Here is a 24,450-nt window from a genome sequence, read left to right as displayed (position 1 = left end):
GGTGTTTCGGCAGATATTTGCAGTTTCGTTTTTGGGAAGTATAGTTGGAGTCAAGTCACGGCACCAACACGGGGCTCATGATGTCTTTTCATGCGACGTCTAGTATCGGCAGAAAGCGTCGATTCGTTTCCCCTTACAAACAAATTCATTTTTAAATCGCAATTTCACATGCCCCTTCGACAGAGCGTACGATGTTCACTTTATCGATATGTACGAGGGCAGTTCAATAAGTAATGCAACACATTTTTTTTCTGAAACAGGGGTTGTTTTATTCAGCATTGAAATACACCAGGTTATTCCCCAATCTTTTAGCTACACAACACTATTTTTCAACGTAATCTCCATTCAATGCTACGGCCTTACGCCACCTTGAAATGAGGGCCAGTATGCCTGCACGGTACCTTTCCACTGGTCGATGTCGGAGCCAACGTCGTACTGCATCAATAACTTCTTCATCATCCGCGTAGTGCCTCCCACGGATTGCGTCCTTCATTGGGCCAAACATATGGAAATCCGACGGTGCGAGATCGGGGCTGTAGGGTGCATGAAGAAGAACAGTCCACTGAAGTTTTGTGAGCTCTTGCGTTGTCATGAAGAAGGAGAAGTTCGTTCAGATTTTTGTGCCTACGAACACGCTGAAGTCGTTTCTTCAATTTCTGAAGAGTAGCACAATACAGAGTTGATCGTTTGACCATGGGGAAGTACATCGAACAGAATAACCCCTTCAGCGTCCCAGAAGACTGTAACCATGACTTTAACGGCTGAGGGTATGGCTTTAAACTTTTTCTTGGTAGGGGAGTGTGTGTGGCGCCACACCATTGATTGCCGTTTTGTTTCAGGTTCGAAGTGATGAACCCATGTTTCATCGCCTGTAACAATCTATGACAAGAAATTGTCACCCTCAGCCACATGACGAGCAAGCAGTTCCGCACAGATGGTTCTCTTTTGCTCTTTATGGTGTTCGGTTAGACAACGAGGGACCCAGCGGGAACAAACCTTTGAATATCCCAACTGGTGAACAATTGTGACTGCACTACCAACAGAGATGTCAAGTTGAGCAGTGAGTTGTTTGATGGTGATCCGTCGATCATCTCGAACGAGTGTGTTCGCACGCTCCGCCATTGCAGGAGTCACAGCTGTGCACGGCCGGCCCGTACGCGGGAGATTAGACAGTCTTGCTTGACCTTGCGGCGATGATGACACACGCTTTGCCCAACGACTCACCGTGCTTTTGTCCACTGCCAGATCACCGCAGACATTCTGCAAGCGCCTATGAATATCTGAGATGCCCTGGTTTTCCGCCAAAAGAAACTCGATCACTGCCCGTTGTTTGCAACGCACATCCGTTACAGACGCCATTTTAACAGCTCCGTACAGCGCTGCCACCTGTCGGAAGTCAATGAAACTATACGAGACGAAGCGGGAATGTTTGAAAATATTCCACAAGAAATTTCCGGTTTTTTCAACCAAAACTGGCCGAGAAAAAAAAGTGTTGCATTACTTATATAACTGCCCTCGTATTAACAGAGGCAGTAAAACACGAAAAACAGCCAATACTCCAGCAGCGACTGGGCAGCGCTGCTGCATGGCGTTAGCAGTTCAGCACAGGCCAGGGCGGTGCTGCCACTGGTGGAGTACTGGTTACTCTTTGTGTTTTACTGTCTCTGTTAATACAACGCGAAACAAGTCGACGGTTTTCGTCGAAACTGGGCGTGGCATGAGAGGCGTAATGAACAGTATTTGTTTGGGCTGACTCCAGGTACACTTCGCAAAAACCAAACTTCAAATATCTGCTGAGACGCTTAGGAGAGAGACCCTGCGTAGAAGCAAGGAGTGGAGTGTTGGACTGAGGAGCGTGGCCGGGTGGCGGGCCTGGTTTGCCGGCAGAGGTGGCTCTGTTGGTGACGGGAACAGGTGTCCGCCTTTCCGCGTCTGCACTCCGAGCCCTGCGTAACGGATCTGCGGCCGCTGGGCTCACCGTGACGCTGCAGTAACGGCACCTCGTCTCCCGGAACCACGGCAAGGGAAGCTCGTAGCCGGGTGAACCAGCCGGCGGGAAACGTTTAGCCGACTCACCGTGACGTGTCAGCCAGTCACAGCAAAACTCCCCCCAGTGACACGCTGGCCGGCTTCCATATTCCACTCTAATTTACTTTAATCTTTGCATGGACCCACAAGTACAATTTCAGTGAAGCGATTTCCAAACAAAAATTCTGGTCAATCATACAATGTAGGCTTTCACGGCCGGTGTTGTCTTCAGGTGAAACTTCCGGGCTGAGAGGCCGTGGTCGATGCACAAAATTTCCTCCTAACGTTTCGTCTCCATCTCCGGGAGACATCTTCTGAGGTCGCCCGGCTACTGCCACTGAGGCTCCAGGTACTGTCGCATTTATAGAGCGCATATAGGACACCACCATTCTGGTTGGTCACGTAAACAGGCCAATGTCTATTTTGGAAATTGCAGGTTCAGCAGACTGATTTTAGTCCTCACCAACGGTTTTCGCTCCAAGTAAACGCTCTACCGAATTTGAGCCAAGATCAGGAAGCTAATTTAAAAATAGGAAAATAATACAATAGAACACGAATGGATAGCTTTGGGGGGAAAATAGTGAAGGCAGTAGAGGATCAAATAGGTAAAGAGACAAAGCCCAGTAAAAATTGCTGGAAAACACAAAAAATACTGAATTTCATCGATGGAAGAAGAGAAATACAAAACGTAGCAACAGACGAAAGGGGTACTGAAGTCTAAATGCTAGACTGACAGAAACTGTAAATCGGCAAAGAGGAATGTCTGAAATGCAAAGCTGTAAAAGCAAGTATGGCTACGGGAAAGATAGATGCAGGCTATAGGAGAACTTCGAAGAAAAGAGATGCACTTGTATCAATATAAAGAGCTCAGATTTACAGAAGAGAAGGCTCACTGATGGAAAGTTTATGCAGAGGAGCTTTACGAGGGAAACGAACTGGAACACAGTAAATTAAAAAGAGAGAAGGAAGTAGGTGAAGACGAGATAGGAGATAGCATGCTTCGAGGTACATTTGACAGAACACTGAAAGATCTAAATCGAAACAAGTCCTCTGGAGTAGACAACATTCCCTCAGAATTACTGAGATCCTTGTCAAAGCCAGCGATGACAAAATAATTGCACCTTGTATGCAAGATATATGAGAGTAGTGAAATAACTTGGCACTTCAAGAATAATTTAATAATTCCATTTCCAGAGATGATGCGTACTGACTGGTGTGCACTTTAATTGCCGGCAGGAGTGGCCGAGCGGTTCTAGGCACTACAGTCCGGAACCGCACGACCGCTACGGTCGCAGTTTCAAATCCTGCCTCGGGCGTGGATGAGTGTGATGTCTTTAGGTTAGTTAGGTTTAAGTAGTTCTAAGTTATAGGGGCCTGATGACTTCAGCAGTTAAGTCCCATAGTGCACAGAGCCATTTGAACCATTTTTTTTTAACTTTAATTCCCCTTCGAAATTTCTCTTTGTTATCGGTATAAAAGCTTCGAGGCTTACTGATGACATTGTAACTCTGTAAGAGACAACAAAGGACTTGCAAGAGCTGTTGAACGGAATGAATAATGTCTTAAAAACAGGTCATCAGGTGAGCATCAACAAAATTAAAACAAGGTTAACAGAATGTGTTCGAATTAAATCAGGCGATGTTGAGTGAACTGCATTAGGAAATCAGTATGTAAGCGAGTTTATAATGCGGAATTAGAGGGAGATTATAAAATGCAAACTGGCCACAGGCACAATAGCATATCGGAAAATGAAGAATTTAGTACTATTTAAACCTATTTAACTGTTTGGAGGGCATTTCTCAAAGTATGTGTACAGAGTGTAGCCTTGAATGAAAATGAAACGCGGACGTGAAACAGGTGAGCCAAGAGGAGAATAGATTCTACTTGAGTTATAGCAGTGCACAAGGCAGTACGGTTGTTCCAAACGTGTTGATAGTTTGCATTGGAAGAAAGAAGTATTTGATTAGTTACTGACGCAAGTTACACCAAAATTGAGCATTTCAAGATTTTGAGGAAGTGTTTCATTTGTGAAATCCACAGTTAAACACGCCTTTTATGACATGACGATGGTAACATTGTGACCGTAATCGATTCTCAAAATAAAAATAGGTTCAGCAGTGTATTACTTGATACGTCCTAATCTTTATTAAAGCTGCTCACAGCACCTACTCAAATTAACCTGTACGCATACGTAGACACACTTATTTGCTTCTTGATTATAAATTATTCTAAGGAATTTATCTACAAAAATGTAATTTTGCGTGCTTTGACTCGCTTAAGCTGTGTAATGAGGAACCAAATTCACGAAGAGGTTCAGACGAGTATTGTCTAGTTTCTCTTTAGACTAGGGATTCGTAAGTGATACAGACATATGAAATACGTTACATTTTTAAGATACCAGTGGTAGTACTGCTTCATAACTGATCCTCGTGTCTAAGTATGCCTACCATAATTTTCGCAAATTCTCTTTTCAATTTCCTGTCCATTACACAGCACACTGCGCTTAATATGGTATACAGGCTAAGCAACTTAAGTCGTCAAGGTCATATACTGCCGGAAGCATATGAGACCTCACAACAGGTTGATACCACATTAAAAATAAGGATATTTCTGCGTGATAATTTAAGCAAGGATATTTACCCACAGTTGAGACCCACGCTGGTATCATATTCAGAGATTATGAAGCACGGTCTTATTTAATGGAAATATGTGTTGTTTCAATATCATTCGAGATGAAAAGGAGTGAAGATTAGGATCTAACATCCCTTCGGCGAAGAGAACAAGAGAGGAGGATCCCAACTGATAAGGCTGGAGTGATATGTTATTTTCGTAACGGGCCGTTCCTCGGCGATTGAATATATATTGAATAAATAATATTTCCATGTTAAGATTGTAGGTTGTCCGCTGTGCGGTTTTGCACACCCTTATGATCATAGAGTCCGATCTCAGGTGACCCACAGAAAAGGGAAGCACCGCATATGATCATGTAAAATTAATTAAAGAAATGATAATGTCGCAAACGGCCACGTCTTACTGAATGTTAGTAGGGTTGGCCTAGTCAAGCACGACGAGATGTGTACCACACCATGCACACAGGCATATTAACGAGAGGAGGAATCGTCTAATCATGTCAGAAACACTGTAAAAATCTGGTTTATTATCGAAAAGCAAAACACGAGTTACCCACTAAGGTAAACAATGACTGAGCATTTGTACTTGAATAAAGGAATTTTAATGGTGAACACTAACTTTGGCACAGGAGAGTGAGTGCAATAAACGCAGAGCTATGCGCACAATACATGAATACAAACAGTGACTGTAAACATCGTTACTAAACTACAGAAAAATTTAATCGAGCACCACTGAAATAGCCAAAGTGCATATTGAATGCAGTTTAGCTGCCTGAAAAACGTTAAAATGGAGTGAGTGGCTCCTGAAAGGGGTTCATTAATATCGTGTCCTTACCGAATCAGTGATTAGCTAGGTGATCCAACTTGCCAAAGTTATGGCGTAAATATGGAAGTAGCTGGAGACTTTAAGTTGAGCTCTTTCTCTCTGTACTCAGTACCCAAGCGAAAACTTCATTCTATGTGACAGCAATTGTCGCCTCATGGGTCGTCCAGTACAAGTCTTTTCTCCACCACCTGCTAGCAGCCTCTGTATTTACTCGTCCATCTTCACTCTTTCTGGACGCTCCGAAACTTTGCTGTCTCATTCAGAGCCGGAATTTCGTCGGCCACTGGTGGCAGACATTGCGAGTTCTGTCCAGTAAACCTCAAGTAAAGATGCTAAACAGTCATCTACTCTTGCGGATTTTCGCTAATTTTAACCAGCAGGACCGTGAGATGGGAAAGCAGGCAGAAGATTTCTCCCACTCCATGGTACAATTTGGAAACAAGACCTATGAGACGATCGGCACGTGGGCACAGCCGATAAAGTGCGTGCTGATGAGGTAATGAAGATTCACGTGATAGGTTCAGGACAGCGATACCTGGCTAGATTCTTTATCTTCCCAGAAGACTTCTTTGAAAAACGATTTTTTTTCTCTGCGAGATAGCTGTCGTGTTTACCATCTGGAGTGCAGGGGTGGAGGAACTGAATGCCATTCTGGCTACCTGGAGATGCAGCTTTGCCCTGGGACCCTCACAAGTATATTGCCCCTGGCTTTTAAGAACAATACTTCTCTCTTCCCAAGTATCTTGAGTGCTGACAACTTTGCGGCCCCTACATCGTGCTAAAAAGAGAAGTGGAAAGAAGGCAATAAAAGGGACATCCACCGGTGGTACTCAATCTTCATTGCAGTTATTATGCTTTGTCATACATCGACTACTTGAACTAGGGAACGAGAACAAATAAATTTGAAATGCGTTTCCTGACACTTTGACACAAGAATTGGGAACTTAGGAAGATGCATAGCTGGTTATTAGAACTGCAACATCGGAAAGGTTGACAAATAATGAATTGTTACTTATCATGTGTTTACAGTATGGTAGGAGGAATGCACGATTAAATTTGTAGGTAATTTTAGAGTACACATGGTGCGAAATTTTGTTCTCGGAGTAGCCATGTGTGGCTGACTCAATGACTCTAACACGACTGGGTATTAATTCGAACTGAGCTTGGACAACAGATTCGGGTACATCATTCCATATTGCTTGTACTTTCTGCCAGAATCATTAATCATAGTAGGTGGTGGGTGGGGGTGTGCCACCAACTCTGCAGGCCATGAACAGATGTTTTCAGCGGCTGAGAGATCTGGAGAACATGCTGGACAGGAAAACAGTAAAACACCCTCTGTATCGAGGCAGGCCACGAAACACAGGCAACAAGCGACCTAGTGTTACCTCGTTGAAAGAGATTTCGAAGACAGAGTTCCCATGGCTATCAAATATATTAATGTAAGAAATGTCATTGCTGTTAGATTTTAGTAATGTCAGAACTGTTATGGCTGTCTAATTCTACTAACGTAAGGAGATGCAGGTTGTGTGTAGCATACGACAGGTGGAAAACAGAGCAAGCGTAACTTTCAACACACAATGGTAGAAGGATGTAGTAGTTGTAGTCGGTTTCGGGCTTTGTGGAGGGTGGTCAGGATATGTGCGTTCCACGTTAGTTTTCCGTCGAGAGTTAGTTCTAAATACTTTACTCTATTAGTAAAAGGGTGGGTTTGTTGTAGATGGAGAGATGGAAATCTGGAAGACGAAAACGCCGAGTGACTTCGCTCTTTTGTGGATTTACTTGAAGATTCCACTATTACACCATTAGATCAAGAGATTCAGGTGGCTTTGGAGGTAGGCATGGGAGAGTTCAAGGGATAGACATTGTCACCTGCATATTGTTGGATGTACGTTGGTGGTTGAAGTTTGGGAATGTCTGCAGTGTACTTGATGTAAAGGAGTGAAAGGATAGAGCTTTGGGGCATACCTACAGTGGGGTGAACGATGTAGGAACGGGCGTGGTTGATTGTGAGGTATGTAGGATGGTGGTGAAGGAAGAATGCTATAAGGCAGACATAGTTCACTGGGGGTGTAGCTTGAAGACCGGTCCAGAATTCCATACCAAGTCGATGGCTTTTTGGATGTCAAGGGAGACACATATGGAGGAATACCGTTTATTCAGTCGATAGGGGATTAGATTGATAAGGTGAAGAAGTTGTTCGTCGATGGAATACAGACGAAAGCCACATAGGGTATTGGGAAGGGGTAGGTCGGTTGCAATGTGGTTATGGATTCGTTGGGTAGTTATGGTAGAAAAGATTTTGCGGAGAACTGAGATGAGGCTGACAGGTCGATATGATGAGCTGTTCGAGGGTGGTTTATCAGGTTTCGACAAGAGGAGGACTTTGGACATTTTACAGTGCTCCGGGTAATGTGCGGGCGAAGCAGCAAGTGCGGCTGCTGAAATAGATGCGCTGACCATTCAGAGTCGAGGCAGTGAGATCACGTGAATTTCGCGTCCATTGGTGGCGCGTATGCGTGGCGCTCCCCATCGGAGACTCGAGCGATGGAAGAACGAGCTGCCCGGAGTCGCGCTGGGCAGGGGCTTAAAAGTGCCGTCTCCATCGTGGTTGTGAGAGGCGTGGTTCAAATGGCTCTGAGCACTATGGGACTTAACATCTATGATCATCAGTCCCCTAGAACTTATAACTACGTAAACCTAACTAACCTAAGGACATCACACAACACCCAGTCATCACGAGGCAGAGAAAATCCCTGACCCTGCTGGGAATCGAACCCGGGAACCCGGGCGCGGGAAGCGAGAACGCTACCACACGACCACGAGCTACGGATGTGAGAGCCGTGGGGTATGCCGGGTGTTGTTGACGAGGTCGAAGAAGACGCCGTCGATACCGCACTACACACTGACTCAAATGGTTCAAATGAGTCTGAGCACTACGCGACTTAACTTCTGAGGTCATCAGTCGCCTAGAAATTAGGACTAATTAAACCTAACTAACCTAAGGACAAGACACACATCCATGCCCGAGGCAGGATTCGAACCTTCGACCGTAGCGGTCACGCGGATCCAGACTGAAGCGCCTAGAACCGCACGGCCACAGCGGCCGGCACACACTCACTCAGCAAGAAGACATCAAGTGAGGTCCAGTCAACAAGCGAGACTCCCTCTTATTGCCCACCTTTCTGGGAAAGTCTGCCGCTGATGTTCGCTATGAAGATGCACCAAGTTTGCCCGTGTGGCGTCATGTTGGAACCACATACTTTACGTCAACTTTTTTAAACCCTTATGAAAATGTTTTTGAAACCTCTACTGCTCACAATGAAATTTTCAACGACTCCAAGTAGGCGGTAGGGACCTGGCTGACTGCCACTACTGTACAGAATCGAACTTCCATCCATAAATCAGCTTCAAACGTCTAACTACTTTTTACAGAATCGAACTTCCATCCATAAATCAGCTTCAAACGTCTAACTACTTTTCAAATCAGATAATGGGTGCAATATTTGATATTAAGTGTGTAAGCGGGAGAAACTTCATAAGAGGTTTGAAATGAGGTTTGAAGTTCACTGGAAGTAGCCAAGTGCCCACATTATCAAACACTGAATGTGTATAGTCGGGTAATTTTCACTCAACTTAAAATAAAAGCTAGTTTTTTCACACATCTCAATATTTATGACGTCGTATCTCCGGGACGGCGTGTCGTACAGTGTTATAATTTTGCAGGTACAGGCAGCGGTATATGTGAATATTGTCTGAAAAAATTTTTGCTAATAGAGTTAGTAGTAGAGAAGTAATAAATTAAAACGTAAGTGATAAATTTTTTCCTTTCATTATTTTGCTACGTGGTGTCAGCGAGTAGAATTTCGAAAAGGTTAGAATTTATGGGTACAGTTTGTTGAAAGTCGCTAATTTCTCTGATTCTCAAATACTGGATGAATGTAGTCCCAGTAATTTGCACGCCTTGAGTCACATTGCCTCATGAGACGTACACAGTTTCTAACTGTAATATTTGTCTTACTGTGTTAAGCTTCTGATATAAAATTATACGTCTTAATGACTAGATTATGACAGCACTTTAAAGTAGGTCAGCAATTATGTGAAATATTGAAATTCAAATTTTTCTAGCCCTTGGAAGCCGTTATATAGGCAACTTGCAACTGGCAGTTGAGGAGTTACTCGACTGATTAGTAGCTGTTCCAAGATCAAGAAAATCGACAATATCCCGAAGAGCGGTGTGCTGACCACATGCCCTTTCATATCGCAACCGACGACGACATTGGCTGTGGATGACACGGCGGTCGGTCGGGGCCTTTTGACACGTCTAGGGCTATACCGTGAAACTTTATTTATCATGAGCTTCTCCTCGGTGACATGTCAATCCCCGGTCTTCCTTCCTTTATACGGGTCGGCTAACCTGGGGTTGACTATTTTCACAGTATCTTCACACAACTCCAACGTGGCGATTCTTGAGGGCTTCGAGTACACTATTGCAGCTAAAAAGAAAAAAAAGTTTCTGCATTCCGTTTCTGTTGAAACAGATTTTATACGAGACACTATGTCGCAAGACGCACTGGTGACCCGTCCGTAGCGGGAACTAAATTGCTCGCGTGGCTACCTACAGTAGCACACCATTTCAAAAGTAGCACGCTTTGTCAGTTGGCAGTGCGAGCAGGGAAAGTGACTGCGGAAAAACGAATTCGTGGGAAGCCACGAGAACTTGCGTTCCCAATGTCATTAATTTTACTGACAAGGAGAAAGAGAAAGGTGTGTCAGCGCCGACAGAAAAGGCGACGAAATGTACAGCAAATGTTGACGATCAAAAGTTAAGTTTGTGTCAGTGTATGCAGCTTAGCTCAGGAGAGATACGATACCGAGTGAAGAAGAATACAAATACCTGTCCCAAAGCGGAATAAGTGAAATTCACACATTAAATAGTTAATTGATTACATAGATAAATGTGGTGCTAGACAGCAATTTGCAGATTCGCTCCACTATCATTCCTAGGATTTTTGTCTGCCATTTATCCCTTATTTCCAGTCTGGAAATGTTCGTGAAAGGGAAAAATATCGAGTTGCACCATCGTCCAGAGACCGCGTTGAACTATATGTCTCACTATAATTGGCTGAGCAGGTCAGTTCGGCACAGAGGAAGACTGTGCCTAGAAAAACACGGTGATGTTCAAACAAACCTTTCGGTCGATGACTGCTTTACATTTTTTTTAAATATTCACCGTATATAACTGCGTAATCTGCGGACAGTCAGAGTGAGCTACTTATGTTGTTTAAACCAAACTAAACATCGAGAAACTTTTATTTTACATACTTGTGGCTACATAACCAGTGACGACTTTTCTCTATTATTTTTGCCACTCTTATAACTAAGTTGGCTGCTCCTACATAGAGCATCTGGTACCGTCGTTAAGGGCATCAGGTAACTTGGAGATGTCGCAGAGTACGGACGTATGTTTCAGACGGGCAAGCTCGGCAGTGAGCGGATCGTATTGTATATTGTCGTTTAACGTACTGAAAGTGTCAGATACCTGCTGTTCCGGTTTATCATTTGGCGGGAAATAAAAAAAAGCAGTGAGTCCTCTCGCACTGTACACTCCGAATTACGTGAACAATCACAGGAACCAGAGACCTGCAAGTGAACAGTTTCCTACAACCAGCGACTGCTTTATCCTTTGGGCTAAAGTGCCATTCAGTTGCAGTATTCCGGTGACGATCTAAGGGAAGTAATGAGAGTCATGATACCCCCCAAAACAACATTTCAGTAAAAGTGTTTATATTTTTACGTATATTAACTTTCGGCAAATACAGTATCGTGAGATCAGAATCTCTAAAACGGTGATGAGTTCTAAATAATTACAAGCTTAATTTATCACAGCATACTTTTCAGTTGTGTTCGCTGAAGGTCAGTCCACTTGGATTCACTTGCAGCCCTTCTGGCTGTAGAAAACATTCCTGAAAGGGAAAGGATCACATTCACAAGCCGACTCTTTCTGCTGGCATCAAGTAATCTGACACGGATCGTCAGCGCACAGGTGGAACAGGGGAAAAACAGAAGTCGAGGGAAACCAAGACAGGACGGGAAATAAGCCCCACTGAGGAAAACTTACGGAAACATTCACTTTCCCGAACGTACCGGGGTTGGACAAAAAAATGGAGCACCACAAGAAATACATGTTCGAACGTAAATGCAAATCCTAAAAAAATGGTTCAAATGGCTCTAAGCTTTATGGACTTAACATCTGAGGTCATCAGTCCCCTAGACTTAGAACTCCTTAAACCTAACTAACCTAAGGACATCACACATATCCATGCCCGATGCAGGATTCGAACCTGCGACTGTAGCAGCCACGCGGTTCCAGACTGAAGCGCCTAGAACCGCTCTGCCACAGCGGCCGGCTGCAAATCCTAGCTAAGCCTGTAGGCTGCGTTGATGTATTTGATCACGAATGCACGAACGCAGTGTCCTCAATATGGTCTAAGTGTTCAGTCATATTGAGAATAGTGTTCCCTGTAGTTGTGAGAGCATTATGTCGGACCTAACTAAATTCGAAAGTGGGCAAATTGTTGCTGCTTATGTGGTGGATGCTTCCATAACCAAGGAAGACGAAGTGTTTGGTGTTGTAAGAAATAACCGTATCGAAGATCTATACCGCGCAAAGGGAAAGCGGAAAAACATCCGCTAAGTCACAACTCGGACGAAAATGTGTGTCAAGTGATCGTAACAGACGGTCACTGAAGAGAATTGTGACGAAAAATACCAGGACGACAGCTGCAAAAGTCAATGCTGAACTGAATGTTGCACTCGTGAACTCTACCTGCACCAAACCGATACGAAGGGATCTCCATAAGCAGGGAATTTCAAACCACTCATTAGTGATGTAAATGCTTTCAACATGAAAAACATAAAACCTGGACCACAGAGCAATGGAAGAACGTCATTTGGTCGGACGAGTCTCGTTTCACACTTTTTCCAAATTCTGTCCGAGTTTACGTCCGAAGAGTGAAACATGGTGGAGGTTCGGTGATGATTTGGGCAATCATATTGTGGTATTCCAATGCCCCCATGGTTACTCTGAAACCTCCAATTCGTACCAAGGATTAAATGATCATTTTGGGTGGTCAGGCCGATACCTTGGTACAATGTTTCTTCTCCAGCGGTGGTGTTGTGTACCAAGACGAGAGTGCCCCTGTTCACACAGTTTGCATCGCCCAGAATTAGTTTGTGTGAACGTGGATGGATCGTCGCATCTCCCTTGCCCAACACACTCACAATATCCCAATGATATTGAGCCTTTGTGGTCTGCTTTGATGAGGAGGGTGAGTGATAACTACAAACGTCCAGCATGGTTACTTGAAATTGCCGCTGTTTTCCAGGAACAATGACATAAAATGGCGTTGGAAATCACACAGGATCTGTACGTATTCCTTTTCGGGATGAATGAAAGCTGTTTTGAATGGAAACGGTTCTCCTGCACAGTATTAGGCATGGTAATGTGTTGTGTTTTTTATATTTCTATATTTTTGTCCACCTCCTGTAGGTGGCAACGACAGAGAGATCACAATACTTTCATAGCTGTTGTCTGCACACCTATCCTCGCAATTTTACAGCTCACTGCAAGTGAAATACTGATAATGATCAGTGTACACACCGATTTTTCACCGCGTAAATTACGACAAAGTTGTCGAAGTTACGAGACTTTGTTGCCATTAGAATTCATAAAAGAATTGCGCGACACGGATACTTCTCAAATTTTTTGGACAAATTTTCTTCGGATGATGTTTCTTTTTGAATTGCAGTTTCTTGAAAGGTATTACGAAGCGATGTATTGGACACTGGTGTAAACAAGTTATAAACTCGTGAAACATTTAATACAATAAAAATAATATATTTTTATTTCCGATTGTTTTCACTAGGTCAAGGAGAAAATTGTAAAAATTTAGAATGTAAAACCGGAAACAATCCAAAATGTCCCTACTCGTGACAGGATGAAAGAACAATGGTGTTGCAATCAATTGTCTCGCATTTGCGGGTGATTTTGCTATAATTTCTGGAAGTCTGACAGATGCCGCAATCTAAGTCAGTGTTCGAGATGTAGGCAGAAACGAAGGAAGATTATTAATGATGATGATGTTTGCTCTGTGGGGCGCTCCACTGCGTGGTCACCATCGCCCGTGCAAAGTCCCAGTTTTTGGCACAGTCCAGTTTTTTACTCAGTCCAGTCTAGCCACTGTCACGAATGATGATGATGAGGAGGAGGAAATGATAAGGACAACACAAACACCTAGTCCCCGGGCAGAGCAAAATCCCCAATCCGGCCGGGAATCGAACCCGGGACCACGTGATCCAGAAGGAAGGTTATTTTTTGAAGTCTCGTCCACACTGAGGTCATTAGAGACGGAGCACAAACTCGGAACGTATCAAGGATGGGTAAGGAAATCGACTATACCCTTTCAAAGGAATCATTCCGACAATTGCCTAGAGTGGGGAAACCATGGAAAGCCTAAATCTGGTCCCGTGTGCTAACCACTGCGCCACCTCTCTCGACATTCGGGAAAAGATAGCTAACATGACAGGATTAAGAATCTCTGCAAAGACACAAAAATTTATGACCAATATAAAAAGTGCCGCAAATATGTAAAAACAGATATGAGGGAAAATGAAAAAGTAAAAAAAAAAATTCAAACATTTGGGAGAGACCATTCAAGAAGATGGGTCAGAAAGATCTGGTTTAGAAGAAAAGATACACAAAGTTGAAAAAGAGTATAGAATAACTAAGAATATCTACAGCAAAAAGGGCTTGTACAAAAAGCCTAAAATAAAGGTCTAGACATAGTAGTGAAGCCAGAACGTCTGGTGGTTGCGAATGGCTAGTATTACACCTTACACTCATAATTTGAAACATTGGAAAGAAGAATTATATGAAGGAAATTTGGTTCTTAGAAAAATGCAGCACCTTCAAAATCATGAAGCAACGATAATCTTATCAGAACATAGAAATATATAAGAAACAATCAAACAGAGGAGATTACTATTTTCTGGACATATATACAAAGTGGCTGACAGTAGACTCGCTAGACATATCTTGAAATATCTTAGAGAAAGATCACCAGAAGTCAAGGGTCAGGAAAGACTTGTAAAGGAATTACGTAAGAGAAGAAGTATTGGAAAGGGAAATTCTTAGGGAAAACGTTTTGATATTGGAAGGATTCAAAGGCAGGATGGAAAACAGAACTGGCATAAAGCAGTCTGAAGACAGGAAAAAGAAACGTAGTGAGTGAAGGAATACGGGGAAAAAAGGAAAGAACAACAAAGGATTAAGTACTAAACCGGAACGTGTTTCATAGAAGGCCTTCACGGCAGGGGAAGAAGAAGAACATATTGCTCTTATTTTTAAAATCTTACGTATCTGTGGCTCATTTAAGGTGAGGGTGGCGGGAAGTTCCTCAAATGGGACTTAACATCTGAGGTCATCAGTCCCCTAGAACTTAGAACTACTTAAGCCTAACTAACCTAAGGGCATCACGCACATCCATGCCCGAGGCAGGATTCGAACTGAAGCGCCTAGAACCTCTCGGGCACAGCGGCAGGACGGAAAGTTGTATTGGGGGACGGGGGGGAGAAGGGTGAGATGGGGACCAAGAACCTGGACTCCCTTCCCCGTTCTTCACCCCTCCCCAGAACCGAAACCTACTTGCCTGCCTGGCAGTACTGCTGGGACGTGGGACAAGCACATCAACCTTCCGGCCATAATGTCGGCTCTCGAAACAGCAACCGGAATTTGACGAACCAGTTTTTCACCTCCGACCTTGAAGGTGAGTGCATTCAATTTCAGACTTCTCACCGAGGAAAATTCCACGGTGGCGCCGCAGTCAGAACTTGGATCGTCGTCGAGCCAACTCGCTCTGTTACGGACGCGTCTACTGAAAATGTCAAATTATTGACGTCATTTATATACTTCGCCCTGGATTGGGGAATGAAGATTCGTCTGGAAGTAAAACAATACTCCGTAGGCCATCTTACGGTGTGTGGTTGAGGGTAGTTTCTGTACCACTGTCACTTGCCCCCTGGCCTGTCCCAGTCGCGAAGGGTCCGGGGGAAAAGAAGTTGTTAGCAAGCCTCCATTCTATTTGCTAGGAACCTCGAATAGAGCCACAAAGTTGCGCTAACAGGGGACGTGGCTGGCGGCGGAGGGTGTGTCCCGAACAGCAAATACTTATCGCGAATACTAGAGCGGCGCGGGCAGCAGTCGGGACTTACCCAGCTGCTTCATGACGGCATCGAAGTTCTCGCTGGAGGAGAGCTTGTACCTCTTTCCCAGGATAGCGTCCAGCTCGGCCATCGCAGACTCGGTGAGTTCGCTAATCCGTTGGCAACCTTGGCGACGCCTAGCGGCAGACTGCGTGCAGCCGGGCTGGCCGGCCCAGACGCCCCCTGGCGCCCCTTGGCTGGGAGGGCGGAGGGCGGAGGGTGGAGGGTGCGCCGCGCGCCGGCCAATGGGGGCGCGCGAGCCGGTGGCGTGGTTCTGCGCTATGCCGCGCTGCGCGGCGCCAGGCTGGGCCGGGACGCAGCCGGGGACCGCACAACAGGCGGCCGACGCGGCCGGGCGCGCCAATACTTTGGCGCTCCCTCGCTGCCCGCACACTGCACGCCCGGGTCACGTTCGGGCTGTTCCAATACGTACACCACCATTCAGAGCCACCAGAACCTCGCCGTGTTAACCCAGCCATACGCCCAGGTCACGTTCGGGCTGTTCCAATACGTACACCACCATTCAGAGCCACCAGAACCTCGCCGTGTTAACCCAGCCATACGCCCAGGTCACGTTCGGGCTGTTCCAATACGTACACCACCATTCAGAGCCACCAGAACCTCGCCGTGTTAACCCAGCCATACGCCCGGGTCGCGTTCGGGCTGTTCCAAGACGTACAGCACCATTCAGAGCCACCAGAACCTCGCCGTGTTAACCCAGCCATACGCCAAGGTCACGTTCGGGCTGTTCCAATACGTACACCACCATTCAGAGCCACCAGAACCTCGCCGTGTTAACCCAGCCATACGCCCGGGTCATGTTCGGGCTGTTCCAATACGTACACCACCATTCAGAGCCACCAGAAGCTCGCCGTGTTAACCCAGCCATACGCCCAGGTCTCGTTCGGGCTGTTCCAATACGTACACCACCATTCAGAGCCACCAGAACCTCGCCGTGTTAACCCAGCCATACGCCCAGGTCACGTTCGGGCTGTTCCAATACGTACACCACCATTCAGAGCCACCAGAACCTCGCCGTGTTAACCCAGCCATACGCCCAGGTCACGTTCGGGCTGTTCCAATACGTACACCACCATTCAGAGCCACCAGAACCTCGCCGTGTTAACCCAGCCATACGCCCAGGTCACGTTCGGGCTGTTCCAATACGTACACCACCATTCAGAGCCACCAGAAGCTCGCCGTGTTAACCCAGCCATACGCCCAGGTCACGTTCGGGCTGTTCCAATACGTACACCACCATTCAGAGCCACCAGAACCTCGCCGTGTTAACCCAGCCATACGCCCAGGTCACGTTCGGGCTGTTCCAATACGTACACCACCATTCAGAGCCACCAGAACCTCGCCGTGTTAACCCAGCCATACGCCCAGGTCACGTTCGGGCTGTTCCAATACGTACACCACCATTCAGAGCCACCAGAAGCTCGCCGTGTTAACCCAGCCATACGCCCAGGTCACGTTCGGGCTGTTCCAATACGTACACCACCATTCAGAGCCACCAGAACCTCGCCGTGTTAACCCAGCCATACGCCCGGGTCGCGTTCGGGCTGTTCCAAGACGTACAGCACCATTCAGAGCCACCAGAACCTCGCCGTGTTAACCCAGCCATACGCCAAGGTCACGTTCGGGCTGTTCCAATACGTACACCACCATTCAGAGCCACCAGAACCTCGCCGTGTTAACCCAGCCATACGCCCGGGTCATGTTCGGGCTGTTCCAATACGTACACCACCATTCAGAGCCACCAGAAGCTCGCCGTGTTAACCCAGCCATACGCCCAGGTCTCGTTCGGGCTGTTCCAATACGTACACCACCATTCAGAGCCACCAGAACCTCGCCGTGTTAACCCAGCCATACGCCCAGGTCACGTTCGGGCTGTTCCAATACGTACACCACCATTCAGAGCCACCAGAACCTCGCCGTGTTAACCCAGCCATACGCCCAGGTCACGTTCGGGCTGTTCCAATACGTACACCACCATTCAGAGCCACCAGAACCTCGCCGTGTTAACCCAGCCATACGCCCAGGTCACGTTCGGGCTGTTCCAATACGTACACCACCATTCAGAGCCACCAGAAGCTCGCCGTGTTAACCCAGCCATACGCCCAGGTCACGTTCGGGCTGTTCCAATACGTACACCACCATTCAGAGCCACCAGAACCTCGCCGTGTTAACCCAGCCATACGCCCAGGTCACGTTCGGGCTGTTCCAATACGTACACCACCATTCAGAGCCACCAGAACCTCGCCGTGTTAACCCAGCCATACGCCCAGGTCACGTTCGGGCTGTTCCAATACGTACACCACCATTCAGAGCCACCAGAAGCTCGCCGTGTTAACCCAGCCATACGCCCAGGTCACGTTCGGGCTGTTCCAATACGTACACCACCATTCAGAGCCACCAGAACCTCGCCGTGTTAACCCAGCCATACGCCCAGGTCACGTTCGGGCTGTTCCAATACGTACACCACCATTCAGAGCCACCAGAACCTCGCCGTGTTAACCCAGCCATACGCCCAGGTCACGTTCGGGCTGTTCCAATACGTACACCACCATTCAGAGCCACCAGAACCTCGCCGTGTTAACCCAGCCATACGCCCAGGTCACGTTCAGGCTGTTCCAATACATACACCACCATTCAGAGCCACCAGAACCTCGCCGTGTTAACCCAGCCATACGCCCGGGTCGCGTTCGGGCTGTTCCAAGACGTACAGCACCATTCAGAGCCACCAGAACATCGCCGTGTTAACCCAGCCATATACCCGGGTCACGTTCGGGCTGTTCCAATACGTACACCACCATTCAGAGCCACCAGAACCTCGCCGTGTTAACCCAGCCATACGCCCAGGTCACGTTCGGGCTGTTCCAATACGTACACCACCATTCAGAGCCACCAGAATCTCGCCGTGTTAACCCAGCCATACGCCCAGGTCACGTTCGGGCTGTTCCAATACGTACACCACCATTCAGAGCCACCTGAACCTCGCCGTGTTAACCCAGCCATACGCCCGGGTCGCGTTCGGGCTGTTCCAAGACGTACAGCACCATTCAGAGCCACCAGAACATCGCCGTGTTAACCCAGCCATATACCCGGGTCACGTTCGGGCTGTTCCAATACGTACACCACCATTCAGAGCCACCAGAACCTCGCCGTGTTAACCCAGCCATACGCCCAGGTCACGTTCGGGCTGTTCCAATACGTACACCACCATTCAGAGGCACCAGAACCTCGCTGTGTTAACCCAGCCATACGCCCGGGTCTCGTTCGGGTTGTTCCAATACGTACACCACCATTCAGAGCCACCAGAACCTCACCGTGTTAACCCAGCCATATGCCCAGGTCACGTTCGGGCTGTTCCAATACGTACACCACCACTCAGAGCCACCAGAACCTCGCCGTGTTAACCCAGCCATACTCCCAGGTCACGTTCGGGCTGTTCCAATATGTACACCACCATTCAGAGCCACCAGAACCTCGCCGTGTTAACCCAGCCATACGCCCAGGTCACGTTCGGGCTGTTCCAATACGTACACCACCATTCAGAGCCACCAGAACCTCGCCGTGTTAACCCAGCCATACGCCCAGGTCACGTTCGGGCTGTTCCAATACGTACACCACCATTCAGAGCCACCAGAATCTCGCCGTGTTAACCCAGCCATACGCCCGGGTCGCGTTCGGGCTGTTCCAAGACGTACAGCACCATTCAGAGCCACCAGAACATCGCCGTGTTAACCCAGCCATATATCCGGGTCACGTTCGGGCTGTTCCAATACGTACACCACCATTCAGAGCCACCAGAACCTCGCTGTGTTAACCCAGCCATACGCCCAGGTCACGTTCAGGCTGTTCCAATACGTACACATCCACTCAGAGCCACCAGAACCTCGCCGTGTTAACCCAGCCACTAATCGGGTTTTAACTTCAGCTATGCAGCATTCCATGTCATGAGACACTATCACTGCTCAGTGAGGTCTTCTTTAACCTCGATTTCGACGTATAGGGGGCGGATAAAAATACGGAAACACACAACCACGTCTAATAATAGTAGGGAACCTGATGGCAACCAAAACAGCTTCATTCCGTCTCGGAATGGATAAATACGGGTCCAATGCAGTTTTAAAGGGAGTTTTACACCGCTCTCCCTGCAAAATAACAAGTTCAGTTAACGATCATGGAGGTGGATAGTGATCATGTACCCTTCTGTCCAAACTATACCACAACGATCAATAATACTCAGATCTAGTGCCTGTAGTGGGCTGGGGAGATGCGTCAATTTACCCTCGTATTCGCAAAACTAGTCCTGTACAGTGCGAGCTTTGTGCACAGTGTAACACCTCGGTTCAGTTTACAGTGATAAAAGATAAAGAAAGAATAATTTAAAATTAAGAACAGAATCTTTAGAGGGGAAAATGGCGTAAAATCAGAGTTCGGTAATTGCAGATCAAAATTATAGTATATCAGCAAGTAGTTTAACGTCTAAGTACAGCAAAGCTAAGGAAGCTCCGTCATGGAGAAGGAAGTGACGTTAAACTCTTGTGAAGAAAAGCCTATAAAAAGGCCTGATCGTCATTATTGCCGCCTTTTTTCGTTGATTGTTTCGTTAAAGGGCGGGGAACCCGTGTCACTCATCGAGACAATAATTAGATTGGACTTTATCGTGTTAAGATTCACGATAAACTGTTAGAATATTACGGCGATTAAAAGTGATGTAGTGTACGATCTCTGACTGTTGGTAGCAACGGAGTATTATGGGGATTTTAGGACTTTAGGGCTAGATTTGAACTTTACGGACATATAGATGACAGAAACTCAAATTATCTACAGATACGAGTGAATTCAGAGGTACCGGTATTCAGATATTAACGTGTGGACTTTTGAAAGTGTCTTGTGCCATTAGTGGCGAAACTGGACACAGAGCGCGTGCACATCGGCATTTGCGGACTATCCAGATTCCTCCAGGCTAGGAGCCTTTTAAACAGACCATTATCCATCACCATCTTAATCCCTGAATATAGAGTGAAAGTGAAATACAAGAGTATTGTACTTATTTCATTTACCTAGTACTAATCAGTGAAGGTTTTACGGAACCAAAGCTATTCAGCAGTAAGTCAGCACCATCTAGCTGAAAGCGTAGGCATTAACTAACACTCTAACTGAAGTTAACGTTTACGTGTTTTACGGACTCCTTAATATAAACTTTTGTGACTCTTTGACGTCCCCACTCCCTCCGAAAGGTGGCGAAGGCTGTTTTAATCATAAAAGGGGAGAGGTTTAGCCGGGCAAATTACTAAATAAAAGCGATATTTACAAGACTCGCAGAAATAGCAAAACACAAGGCTCGCACCTCATCGGAGAGTCGTAGCTGTCACGTCGGGAAGTAAAGTCGGAAAACCTACCGACGATACGTATCTTCGAGCAGACGTCGACGTGGAGAACCTAAAAAGGGAACCACAAGAGAGTTGGGGATGCTTCAACAGGGGTACTACAGTCTTGGAACACATTCCACCTGATCAGCAAAATGGTCACACAAACCCTGGCAGTAATGTGACTTTGCAGAACAGCCACGGGGCCCGTGGAATGTGACGATGTTGTAGTCTTCATTCCAGAGACCGCTTTGATGCAGCTCTCCGTGCTACTCTATCCTGTGCAAGCCCCTTCATGTCCGAATAACGACTGCAACCTACATCCTTCTGAATCTGCTTGGTCTCCCTCTACGATTTTTACACTCTACGCTTCCCTCCAATACTAAACCGGTGTTCCCTTGATGCCTCAGAACGCAGTTCTATTAAATACCTCCTCATTAGTTATGTGATCTACCCATCTAATCTTCAGCATTCTTCTGTAGCACCACATTTCGAAAGCTTCTATCCTCTTCTTGTCTAAACCAATTATCGTCCATGTTTCACTTGCATACATGGCTACACTCCGTACAAATACTTTCAGAAAAGGTTTCCTGACACTTAAATCTATACTCGATGTTAACAAATTTCTTTTCTTCAGATACTCTTTCCTTCCCATAGTCAGTCTACATTTTATATCCTCACTACTTCGACAGTCATCAGTTATTTTGTTTCCCAAATAGCAAAACTCATTTACTTATGTCTCGATAATGCTGCCCAAATCATCGCCGAATCCCCGCCACGTTTTACTCTTGGGACGAAAGCTCGGCTAGAAGCTGGAAACAGTGTGAAACAAGAGTAATACAGGCAAATGTCTTTCAACCATTGTTTCAGAGTCCAGGTTTTATGGCATCGGCATCACGTTCTCATCTCACGGGCATTAGCGCCACTCATTAGTGGTTTAGGAATTCCAGCTTTCCCTTCAATAGCCTGCTCCTGGGGCTCTTTTCGTGTTGTTTTGGTGCTGACAAAGTCCTCGAGTGCGACTTTCAGTTCCGCAGTAACTTTTGCAGCTGTCGTCCCCATATTTTTCGCCACAGTCCTCTTCAATGACCACTTGTCACGATCACACAGCATACTTCGTCTGAGTATTGACGGTGGAAGACTTGTTTTCGCTTCGTCTGTGTGGCGTATAAATATTCGATACAGTGCCTGTAGATACACCACACATTTCAGCTATCTTCTTTACGGAAGCATCCATCATATGAGAACCAACAATATGCTTACGTTCTAATTCACTTAGCTCCGTCATTGTGCACTCACAACTACACACAACTCTACTCTGATCACGACCGACTCTTGCAACGTACTGAGGACATTCCACAGGTGACGTCAGTCGTCAAATACAACATTGCAACCAAGAGGCTTGGCTGCCATCTGCACTTATGTTCAGCTGAGATTTGTCATATTGTTTTCATGTCTTTTTCCAGCGCCTGTACTAAACGGAAAAAGGACAAAAAAAACTTGGATTTCCTACTATCGGATTAGCATGGTTTAATCTCAGTTCAACGACTGCCAACAGTTTCTAATCAATACGGCGTAAAAAAGCGAACTGAAAAAACATAACGTCACTTGTTCCTTAAGCATCAGTACTAGGACTGCTATTATTTTCCGTAGATCCATACTCCGTCCTCACGCGCGTTTCCGCTGTGCGCACCCGATATCACTTTCATTAATGAAACTTCCTGGCACACTGAAACTATATACCGAACCGGGACTCGAATCTAGGGTCTTTTGCCTTTTGTAGGCTAGTGCTCTACCGCCTGCACTACCGTTTTTTTAACGAAATCGTTTACTGAACTGTACACAAAAATTATAACGTTTTTACAAAAGTTGATGCATATCTCAACCATTACCAGCATCTCCTGCAAATTGTTTACATTAAACAAGGTGCTGATAATGTTGTTGTTGTAGTCTTCAGTCCAGAGAATGGTTTCATGCAGCTCTCCATGCCGCACTATCCTGTACAAGCCTCTTCTTCTCCGAAAAACTACTGCAACCTACATCCTTCTCAATCTGCTTAGCGTATTCATCTCTTGGTCTTCCTCTACGATTTTTACCCTCCACTCTGCCCGTCACTACTAAATTGGTGATCTCTTGATGCCTCTGAGCGTGTCCAATCAACTCATCCCTTCTTCTATTCAAGTTGCGTCAAAAATTCCTATTCTCTCCAATTCTGTTCAGTACCTCCTCATTAGTTACGTGATCTACCCATCTAATCTTCAGTATTCTTCTGTAGCACCACATTTCGATACCTTATATTCTCTTCTTCTCTAAACTGTTTACCGCTCATGTTTCACTTCCATATATGGCTACACTCCATACAAACAGTTTCAGAAAAACCATACATGGCTACACTGCATGCAAATACTTTCAGAAAAGACATCCTGACACTTAAATCTATATTCGATGTAAACAAATTTCTCTTCTTCAGAAACACTTTCCTTGTCATCGTCAGTCTACATTTTATACCCTCCCTAATTTGACCATCATCAGTTATTTTCCTCCCCAAATAGCAAACCTCATTTACTACTTTAAGTGTCTCATTTTCTAATCTAATATCCTCAGCATCACCTGATTTAATTCTACTACATTCCATTATCTTCGTTCTGCTTTTGTTGATGTTCATTTTATACCCTTCTTTCAAGACACTGTCAATTCCGTTCAATTACTCTTCCACGTCCTTTGGTGTCTCTGACATAATTACAATGTCGTCGACAAACCTCAAAGCTTTTATTTCTTCACCATGGATTTTAATTCGTATTCCAAAGTTTTCTTTTGTTCCCTTTAGTACTTGATCAATATACAGATTGAATAACATCGGGGATAGGCTACAACCATGTCTAACTCTCTTCTTAAACACTGCTTCCCTTTTATGCCCCTCGATTCTTATAACTGCCGTGTGGTTTCTATAGAAGCTGTAAGTTGCTTTTCGCTCCTTGTATTTCAATCGTACCACATTCAGGATTTGAAATAGAATATTCCAGCCAACGCCGTCAAAAGCTTCCTCTAACTTTATACGTGCTATAAACGTAGGTTTGCCTTTCCTTAATCTTTCTTCTAAAATAAGTCGTAGGGTGAGAATTGTTTCGCGTGTTCCTATACTTCTCCGGAATCTCATTGATCTTCCCCGAGGTCGTCTTCTACCAGTTTTTTTCATTCGTCTGTAAAGAATTCGTCTAAGTATTTTGCAACCGTGTCTTATCAAACTGATATTTTGGAAATTTTCACACCTGTCATCGCCTGCTTTTCTTTGGTATTGCAATTATCATATTCTTCTTTAAGT

At 45.7% G+C, this 24,450-nt stretch overlaps 1 protein-coding gene across 2 annotated transcripts in view; it reads right to left on the bottom strand.

Annotated features, from left to right (window-relative positions):
- The window catches only part of LOC124544832 (fatty acid-binding protein, muscle-like), a 172,018-nt gene that overhangs the window by 94,021 nt on the left and 53,547 nt on the right, over positions 1 to 24,450 (bottom strand). Inside the window, exon 1 of one of the 2 annotated variants that reach the window (XM_047123531.1) lies at positions 15,757 to 15,888. The exons of the other annotated variant lie outside the window; for it this stretch is intronic. Within the exon in view, the coding sequence (XP_046979487.1) occupies positions 15,757 to 15,838 (82 nt within the window). The 5' untranslated portion in view covers positions 15,839 to 15,888. Of the gene's footprint in view, positions 1 to 15,756; positions 15,889 to 24,450 lie in introns of those variants that run through there. 2 annotated transcript variants of the gene reach the window in all.

The sequence above is a fragment of the Schistocerca americana genome, chromosome 8, assembly GCF_021461395.2.
Source record: "Schistocerca americana isolate TAMUIC-IGC-003095 chromosome 8, iqSchAmer2.1, whole genome shotgun sequence".
In the NCBI taxonomy this organism is placed as follows: Eukaryota; Metazoa; Arthropoda; class Insecta; order Orthoptera; family Acrididae; genus Schistocerca; species Schistocerca americana.
This window is presented reverse-complemented; position numbering and strand designations above follow the sequence as displayed.